The sequence below is a fragment of the Diuraphis noxia genome, unplaced genomic scaffold, assembly GCF_037042655.1.
Source record: "Diuraphis noxia isolate RWA-SAM2 unplaced genomic scaffold, SU_Dnox_SAM2 contig0001, whole genome shotgun sequence".
Taxonomy (NCBI): domain Eukaryota; kingdom Metazoa; phylum Arthropoda; class Insecta; order Hemiptera; family Aphididae; genus Diuraphis; species Diuraphis noxia.
Genome location: NW_028301711.1, coordinates 948,114 through 958,384, shown reverse-complemented (window position 1 = coordinate 958,384; position 10,271 = coordinate 948,114). Strand labels below are relative to the sequence as shown.

At 27.7% G+C, this 10,271-nt stretch overlaps 1 protein-coding gene and 1 long non-coding RNA gene across 3 annotated transcripts; one reads left to right on the top strand and one right to left on the bottom strand.

Annotated features, from left to right (window-relative positions):
- The first annotated feature begins 200 nt into the window (after nucleotides 1–200).
- Nucleotides 201–2,173, top strand: LOC107172483 (uncharacterized). Its single transcript, XM_089222958.1, has 3 exons — nucleotides 201–903; nucleotides 1,682–1,821; nucleotides 2,024–2,173. The coding sequence occupies exons 1-3, from the start codon at nucleotides 201–203 to the stop codon at nucleotides 2,171–2,173; spliced, it is 993 nt and encodes a 330-aa protein (XP_089079084.1).
- An 819-nt stretch (nucleotides 2,174–2,992) lies between these two features.
- LOC149059152 (uncharacterized) lies at nucleotides 2,993–4,111 on the bottom strand. Of its 2 annotated transcripts, none has more exons than XR_016189369.1 (4): nucleotides 3,943–4,111; nucleotides 3,452–3,855; nucleotides 3,157–3,372; nucleotides 2,993–3,080 (listed from the first exon to the last, which is right to left on the bottom strand). It is a non-coding gene; the product is annotated as an uncharacterized LOC149059152 (long non-coding RNA). The 2 variants fall into 2 exon arrangements; XR_016189370.1 differs by having other exon boundaries at nucleotides 3,157–3,347.
- Between the last annotated feature and the right edge of the window lie 6,160 nt (nucleotides 4,112–10,271).

Here is a 10,271-nt window from a genome sequence, read left to right as displayed (position 1 = left end):
AATATCAGTATAAGAAATAATACCTAAGTAAAAATAATAATAATAAATTTAGAATTATAAAACCAAAATATAGATTAAGTAAATAATAACTAGAATATAAGCCATTATTTTATGAAACATAATTATTAAATTTAAAATTTAAAATAACTTATATAGAGAAACTTTATTGTAACAGAAAAAGGTCACACAAGTTCGTGATAATGGACTTTGAGTTTTCAATGGTGAATAGGACAAGTATGGTGTTGTTATCAGGAGCGATATCAAACAGTTTGGACAAGTGTAAGGTACGCAAACTTGAAGGGAGACCACTCCTCTTGCCACTTCATGACGAAATACGACCAATGAAAAATCATGAACTACTGTTGGCCAAGAAGGAGATAAAAAGAATATTTAAATGCAAAGAAGTACTGCAAAAAGCTTGCTTAGAACAACTAGACAAAAGTTTAAGATCAACTCTAAACAACCTAAGTCCGTCATTTATTGAAAATTATATCACAAAAGGAGACAAAACTAGTGTAGTAGTATTTTGGAACGGAAATTCGGATTTAAACGTCTTAAAAAGATTACACATAAACAGATTCCCAGTATTAAACATAACGTGTTATGACACTAAATTCAATGGCACTTTTACCATATTATTAGAAAACTTAAATACAAAAAGGACAATCTTCGAGTACGAGATAGGTACATTCAAAAAAACAGGAAGACTATTGAATTTAGAGGAAACACACGGGATGGTTTGTAATAAAAAACATAGATTAACGTATGCTCACGATCCGAGAACTGATGTAAAATTGACAAAATGTATTTTTGATTTTATGGTAAGGAAAGTGAAATACGATAATCTAATAAGACATTTTTTTAAAAAAAAAAAAACAAAAATACGTAAGGATTCAATGAAAAGTAAATACACAAAAGAAAAAAAATTCTACTACAACAGTTAATAAATATTATTATAAGGTTTAATTTAGGTTAATTTTAAAAAATGAATTTAAATATATATAAAATTAAAATTTTTTTTTAATAAGTATAAGTAATTTAGTAAAATCATTAAATATAATATTTAAATTTCTGCTATAAAAGAGAATATTAGTACAGTCATTACGAATTATGAGAATTCTAACAGAGATCTTATAATCAGAATGGATCTGTGTTTGATTCTTGTAATTTAACTTGGGCATATATCTACACCACGATGTAGAGAAGATAAGGTGACACCACTTCCCTATCTCACAATGTAAAAAAATGGATGCCAAAATGTACGGCAAACCAGGAGTTCGGAAATCTCTCAACAGAGTACGCCACTATTCGCCCGGAGGCCTATTTTATTTTAAGTTATACAAAAAAGTATTATTAAATATTTGAAAATATATTTAAATGTAAATATAATGTTTATAATATGAATACAAAATAAGTGGAATATATTATTATTTTATAGATGTAATACAAGCTAATATTATTGTATCAATCATATAATGTTAAATAGATATAAATGCTGTTATTGAACATTAATTTAAATAAATACAATTTTCTAATATTAGTTTATTTATTTGTAAATACCAGTAATAAAATTAGTTACAAAGCAATTGAATGATCATGATTCATGGTTTAGATAAGATAATTTACCACAACTTTGATGATTTTAAACAACATAAAAGTTTGAAACCTTGTTTATATTCAGTTCACAGTTGTAAAAATAAAAATAATTTAACAATGCCAAAAAAGTGTTATGTACCTGGGTGTAAAACAGGTTATGCTAGCGAGTCAAAAAAATTAAAATTAAGTAATGAAAAAAACCCAACATTATTTAGTTCACCAAAGGTATTTAAATTTTATTTATTTTTCAAGTTGATAATTTATTGGTCCTTCTAAAGATGTGTGTGTTGCTATATTATTACTTACACTTTTATAAATTGAATTCATAGAGATTTCCATTTATAATATATAATATTAATATACCAATTACACCTATTATTTTATAGATAAAATCATTTAATATAATTAATTATAAATCATAATTTAGGATGATAAAACTCGAGAAGTGTGGAATAAAAGTATTCCTCGAGGTGATAGAAAATTAACCAAAAAAGACCATGTATGTTCTCTACATTTTGACCCGGACAGCATCATTAAATATGATGAATTTAAACTAAGTGACGGTGTAATAGAATAAATACAAAGAACTACTCCAATTTTAAAATCAGAGGCGATTCCAACAATTTTTCCAGGTGTTCCCAAATATTTAACCAAAAGTATAGCAAAACGTCCAGCACCAAAATTAAGATCACAAAATTCTGAAAAAAATGAAAAAAAAAATGAAAAAAAAAACAATTAATAATGATACTCCTCCTAAGGACTTAGTAGTTTTTGATTCAGAAATGTTAAATACATCAGAATCACAAAATGTAGATGTGTTTAATACTGAATATTTGATGGAATTTAACATAAAAACGATACATGAACAGGCAGCCACAATTGTATTTCCAGGATCCATGTGGGGGATTCATACACATCCTGGAAAAACAATATTTGCCCATTTAAATCACAATTTAGAGTGTGATAAAACTATAAGTTTCACTAATACCTGTACACCAGAAGTATTTATTTAAAAAAAAAATATTAATGTTTCAGTAGTTAAAAGTATTATAGATCTACAAATCTTAATACATAATGTTGATCTATTAATTATTTGTGATGGTGTAACGGATGACGGTAAACATTCTGCTGATTGTACTGGTTATATAAATCAAGATACTTTAATACCTATAAAACGAGCTGTGAATTCAAAAAAAAAATATAGATGTAAACCATGTACTGAACTAAGAAGACAAAATCAAAAAAAAAAATAGGAACAAGAAAATAACCAGTGTAAAAGTCAAAGCTCAAAAAATAAAACTTAAAACTAATCAAATTAGAAGGCTTAAAACAAAGGTAGGTACATTTTATTAAGTAAATTTGTATTTAAAATGAAATATCTTATGTATTATAGGTTCTATCATTGAAACAAAATATTACCCGCATGATTAAAAAGTATGATAATCTTTCACAAACACAATTATCTTCATATACCAACCAGTTACCTGAAAAACAAAAGGAAGTTGTTTATGCTTGTTTTAATGCAGCAAAAAATAAGGCAACAAAAGGTAGACGATATACAGTTACGTGGATTTATGAATGTCTTCTAATGCGAATAAAATCACCAAAATTGTACCGTAAAATGCGAAAAGATAATATACTGCCATTACCATCATATACAACTTTGCAAAGATATATTCAAAAAATGCATCCAGTATATGGTTTTTCGGAAGCCACATTTGAAGTGATGGGATTAAAAACAAAAGATATGTCTGAAATGGAACGACACGGTACCATCTTAAAATATTAATATTATTTTGAAATTAAGCCCATATTCAAATAAACATTTTTTTCATTTAAATGTTAGGTTGCTTACTTCTTGACGAAATGAAACTTTCTGAAGTACTATCTTTTCAAAGAAGTAATCTCCATGTTGAGGGTTTTGTAGATCTAGGTAAATACAGCACAGAAAATGACAAAACAAAGCTTGGAGATCATGCACTTGTGTTGTTATATCAACCATTTTGTGGTAAATGGTATCAGACAGTTGGCGCTTTTTTGGGTACAGGTGCAGTACCAGGAAACATCCTTGAAAAGATAATAATGGAAGCAGTAATATTGCTGGAAAATCAAAATATCCACGTTGATTGCATTACAACAGATGGGGCAACTTGGAATCGTAGCATGTGGAAACTTTTTGGAATTTCTGAAAAATCATCCAGTTGCGTCCATCCAACAGACGGAAATAGAAAATTATGGTTTGCTTCAGATTTCCCACATCTTATTAAAAATTTAAAGTCAAGGATTATAAATAGTAAAAGTGTAGAAGTATGTAAACATTATTTATTTAATAAATATTAATGATACCTTTAATATATGTAAATATATATTTAAGATTCCAGAAGGTACTATTGATATTTCCCATTGGAAAGCTGTTGTCGAGGCTGATTCTAAATTACAAGTAAAAGTCTGTTATAAATTAACTGAAGATCATGTCCGCCCACGTCATTTTCAAACAATGAATGTGAAAATGGCTTTCCAGGTACCATTGTACCAATAAATATACCTAAAATAAAAACCATACATTTAATATATATAAATCTTTTTAAAGATTAATTACATAGTTACTTATAATAAATTATTAGTTTTTTAGTGATTCAGCTGCTAAAGCAATGGAATACTACAAAGAAACTGTACCAAAATTAAAAGATTGTTCAGCAAGTGTTACATTCATAACATTAATTAATAAAGTTGTAGATGCGATGAACTCACAAATACCAAAAAATGCTTTGAGACCTGACCCTGATTCAGTTCACAATAAGGTAATGATATTACTTTTATAGACTAGAAAAAAAAGAAAAAAATTTCTACATAAAACTGTTGAAAAATACATAATAAAAAATATCATTCATGTTTAAGGTTCTTCAAGATTTTTTGTCTTATCTTGACCAACTTGATGATATGAAAATAAGTGCTTCAAAAAAGTTTACAGCATCAACAATCACAGGTTTACGGGTTACAGTTAAAACAGCACTTGAATTAGTAGAATACTTATCACATGAAGTTGGGTTTAAATATTTTTTGACGAGACGTATGAATCAGGATACTCTAGAGGTAATAATAAATATAAAATACAAGATAAAATCTTGATAATATTATAGCCAGAAACTTACATTATTATAAATAATTACAGCATTTCTTTGGTTGTGTTCGAGATGCATGTGGGTCAAGTTCTCATCCAGATCCCATTTTATTTATTCAAGTCTTTCGTTTATTATCGACATATGCACTTGTTCGGCCACCACGTGGAAGTAATGTCTCGGGTAGTGAATTGCTAGAAACAATATTAAATATGAAAGACATCATGAATGAAAAAAATAATGAAAGAAAAGTTGAATTTGAACAAAAAATTGACAACATAATTGACAATAATTTTGGTGACATATCTGTAAACAATTTGAAATTACAAGATCATGATTATACAGCCCTCAGGATTGACGAAAATGCATTAACTGTACTAAGCGGATATGTTGCACGAAAAATGAAAAAAATGAATCCTGCAAAAAATTGTAATGCATGCAGTACAGCTCTATGTGCTAAACAGGACAATCAAGAAAATCAACAAAGGGAAAAATTATTGTTATTAAAGAGTCGTGGATTCTTAATGGTTCCATCAAAGAATTTATATGAAATAATATATCAGGTACCTTTCTGAAAAATGTATTTAAAAAACAAATAAATTAAATTAAAATATATACAATAAAATTACATAACTACCTATTATTTTCAGCTTGAAGACGCAATATGCAAAATATTAACATCTACTAAAATGCATAAAAATATATTATTTGAAATATTAGAATATTTGGAAACTAATAATTTAAAAATTATATCCATTGGTTGCAATGAACATGGACATTTGCTAGCAAAATTCATCATAACTTTTTATTTGCAATGCCGGATGCATTTTGCATGCACAGTAGAAAATACAGCTAGAGAAAAAAACAAAAAACAAAAAAATCTAGCCAAGCAATCTAAATTATAAAATTATATAATGTACCTGACCAATGAAAAATAATATTTTTAATTTTAATTTTATAATACTACATTTTACCAACCCATTATAGTAAAATACCTAGTTCTTACCATTGACATAAATATATTGAAATATAATTTATAAACCTATTTAGGGTCAAGGGGGGTAATTGTAAATAGGGGTAATTGAAAATAGCATTGTTGGAAGTTTTAGTTTTAGTAATAATGACGTATTTGTTGTGTTTTATAGTGGTAGACATGTGTTTCGGAGTTGTGCACTAAGATAATTGATAATATTTTTAGGTTATGTTAATAAATTGTTGTTGTGAAAATCACCTTAATTTCAAACTGTGATACTAACTTGTACCGGTTTTTATTTTTTGCGTTGCTGCTTCAAAATGTAAGTACATTTATACTTATTATACATTAAACTTGAACTTGATACATCCGTGAACATAATAGTTATAATTAATTAATTTAAAATAACTATTACTTAAGATAACTTACAATTTACATTTGCCCCAAATATTTTGGTTACGGGGTTATTGTAAACATTAATTTGGGGTAAATGAGAACAGTAAAATATATTTAAAAAAATTATGTATGGTAGTTAAACAATACCTAAATATTCATGTTCTGATTCCAAGCTTTTACTATTTGATATAAACAAGTTCACAAGTTAATTTTTGAATTGTATTAGTAATATTTATTTTTATTTTAGGGTGAGAAATTATGTGAAAAAACGAAGTGGCCCTAGTTATACTCCAAATGATTTAGAAAAAGCTGTGAATGCTGTTAAAAGCGGAAGTCTTACATATAATCAAGCTTTTGAAGAATTTAATGTTCCTAAGGCAGTAGTTTTTAACCGTATAAAAGGAAGAAAAACTCCAATGTCATGTACAAAAGCTGGTCGGTCTCGTGTTTTCTCTGATGAGATAGAATTAGTACTTGAAAAATGTTTAATAGCTAGATCAAAAATGGGTTATCCATGCGATAAAAATGAATTTAAAGAATTAGTTGGACATTTTATTAAGCAAAGTAATTTTATCACACCATTTAAAAATGGTATTCCTGGAGATGACTGGTATTACGGATTTATGAAAAGGCATCCTAAATTATCATTTAAAAAACCTGAACAACTACAAAAAGTAAGAAAAGATGCTAGAAAGCCAGAAGTAGTATACGATTTTTATGAAAAACTGATGGATGTTGTTGTGGCAAATAATATGCAGAATCGCCCAGAGTTCTTTTTTAATGCAGATGAGAGTGGGTTCCACACAGACCCTTCAAAACTAAAAGCAATTGGTGAAAAAGGACAACCTCTTAATCGTATAGTTGGAGGTTCAGGTAGAGAATCAATTTCTGTATTAGCATGTGTATCAGCTGATGGTAAATATTTATCACCATTAATAGTTTTCAAAGGATGTGCCGTTCAAGCTCGATGGACCTCACCTAAAGCCTATCCAGGTATATTATTTATTAACAGATGTTACCTATACATTATTTTTCCAATTTACATATTTTTTTTTATTTGTTTCAGGAACATTTTATGCTGTTAGTAAGAACGGTTGGATGGAAGAGTCTGTATTTTTTAACTGGTTTAGTAAGTGTTTTGTTCATCATGTACAACAACTTCGTCAATATAATAACAATGAAAGCCAAACTGCTCTCCTTTTATTTGATGGGCATTGTTCACACATAAGTATTAGGATATTGAAATCTGCTATTGACAATAACATAGTGTTGGTAAAATTTCCTAGTCATCTAACAGATAAAATTCAACCACTTGACAAGTGTGTTTTTGGTCCGTTAAAATTTGCATGGGATAAAAAACTTATTCAATTTGGTAAACAAATGGTAGGTAAAGGAGTTGGAAGATTGACAAAAGGCAAATTTTCAGAGCTATTGGGTAGTGTGTGGTTGGAGTCAATGAAATCTGTAAACATTATATCAGGTTTTAAAAATACAGGTACATTTCCAGTTGACTCGGCTATGTTTCCAGAAGATTTGTTTGATCCAATTGACCTCAAAGAGTACAAAAATAAAAAATACCAAGAACAGTTGCAGACAATTGAAATACTTAAGGAATTTAACCAACCTACTACTTCTATTGAATTAACTGAGCCTACCAATATTATTCCTGAAATCAGTTTTAACTCTGAATCTTTCACAAGCTTAACAGAAAATAATTGTTTACCTTTTAATGAAATTAATTCTGAATTTCTTGATTATCCAATCTACATAGAACAACATGATTTATCTACATATTGTAATAGTAAGAATACAAGTGATTTAGCTTCAACCTCTATAGAACATAATAATTTATCTACAAGTTATAATACAATTGATAATTTAGGAACAACAGCTCTATCTGATATAACGCCAGTTGATATCATTGGGATTTTTTCAAATCAATTAATAAATTTAAAATCTCAAAATATAACACCTGTTGTTCCCAAACAACAAATACCTCGTTTAAAAACTGCTATGTATGGTGAAGTTTTAACTACAGATGAAGTAATGACTAGGTTAAAAGAAGCTGAAACCAAAAAATCGGACAAACAACAAAAAAAAGGTTTGAGAGGCAGACCAAAAAAAAAATTACCAATTCAAATTGATGATGATCAAATTGAGAAAACCATGGAAATAGATTTTCACAACCAAAGTTTGGAAGAGAATTATTATGATGTGGCTAATGACAATGGACTTGAAGAAATTGAATATCAAACTCCAATATGGTCCGATATAAAACCAGGATGTTTTTTACTAGTTGACTTTATTGGTGGACTAAGAAAAAAAACACATTTTAAATATGTTTGTTTGGTTAAAACTGTTGATGAAGATGATGGAGAAATAACAGTTCAAGGATTAAAAAAGGAAGATGATTATGGGGCAGTATTCTCTTTCATAGACAACGACATTTCAACCATAACACCAGAAATGATAATTGCAATGCTTCCACATCCAAATCAGAAACAACAAGGGAGAAAAACCATGTATGTGTTTCAAGGCTTTGTGACTGTAAAAGAAAAGTAGTTCCTAAAAATTAAACTGATACTAGTCAAATGTTAGTTACTATGTTGTCCACTTTTATATTTATAAAATGTTAAAACTATTGAAATAAGAAATTGTTAAATTAATTTTAAGTACCTACCTACCTACTTTACATATTGACTGAAATGCATTTTAAAGGTGATAATAATTTTAATTTTTAGTCATATAAATTGTTTAACTTTATATTAACTGTTATATATATAAGGATGTTTCTTAAAGAATAAAGAATCGTTAATTTTTCTCACATTAATAAATAAAATCAGTTTTATTTTTTCATTTCCAATTGCCCCTAATATATATAAATATAAAAATGATGATGGTTCTCATTTGCCCCACGCCAGGTATTAATATTGGGGTAAATGTAAAAATGAATGATAATTAAATGACAATGTAAAATAATAAACTTATGACAACTAAATAACTATTGCCCCAGAGTTTATTCATATCCAATGCATACAAACTGAAGTATTCATTTACATTTGCCCCAAAAATATTGGGGTAAATGTAAATGTGTGGGGCAATTGTAAATATGCTATAATTTATAAAATAATGGAAAATTTTTGTGTATAGTAATCAAATTATAGTTCTCAGATGTGCAACTCAATGATAATGCTAAAAGAAAAAAAGAAAAATTATCCAAAAAGCCATAGTTTAAAGTCATGTTAAAAACTTGTGAATTTAGTTTACAATTACCCCACTTGACCCTATAGTCAGTGAATCATGTTCAACATTTGGTAAGTTTGAACTTCAAAATCTAACATTATTTTATAAAGAAAATCCTAAATCCTAAATCAACCTCATGATTTTACGTGCAACAAAAAGGAAAAACAGGCCTCCAGGCGAATCGTGGCGCTACCTATCGCGCTCCCGCGGTACTATCAAACTGCCGTCCAAATTGGCATCAGGAATATTTACGAGTGGTATCACCTTATCTTCTCTACATTGTGATCTACACGAAAGAGTAACAGAGACAGTTGAACAATTAGAAGTCTGATTATGAATTTTAAATATTTGAATAATAATAGTTGTGACTTCTAGTGGTTCACATGTTAAAAATACTATATAAAAAATACATAAAATCATTATAATCTGAACTACACGAGAAAGATAAAATCACAACGGTAATTAAAAATCAAAATAATAACAATCGATTCGACCATGGTGTTCGTATTGAAAAACGTTTTTTATATATAAGTTTTTGAGTCGCGCATCAAAAATTGAATGGATGATAATCCACTAAAATAAACAATAGTAAAACAAAATGACAAATAAAATAAATGACAATAATATATATATTATATATAAGGAATTTGAGAATAAAATTTAAAAAAAAATAATTAAATAAATAAAAATAAAATATTCTTTAAGTAAATAACATAGAAATAATAAAGTGGTAAGGGATAATATTAGACATAAGATATTCATATTATATTAATCAATTAATTAAAAAATAAAAATAAAAAAATGTATTATTTAATCACTTTATATTCACATAGAAATAAGAAAACATATGGGAATGATATATTTTAATGTAATTATATGGGATTATGGGAATTAATATTATATAAAAGGGTGAGTAACACTTAATATAAAAACTAACACTAACC

Bases quoted from the DNA above. Each gene is read 5' to 3' on its own strand.
- LOC107172483 (XM_089222958.1), top strand. From the start codon at position 201: ATGGACTTTGAGTTTTCAATGGTGAATAGGACAAGTATGGTGTTGTTA. The intron at 904-1,681 runs GTAAATACACAA...GTTTATATTCAG, and splicing joins ACGTAAGGATTCAATGAAAA to TTCACAGTTGTAAAAATAAA. The intron at 1,822-2,023 runs GTATTTAAATTT...ATCATAATTTAG, and splicing joins CATTATTTAGTTCACCAAAG to GATGATAAAACTCGAGAAGT.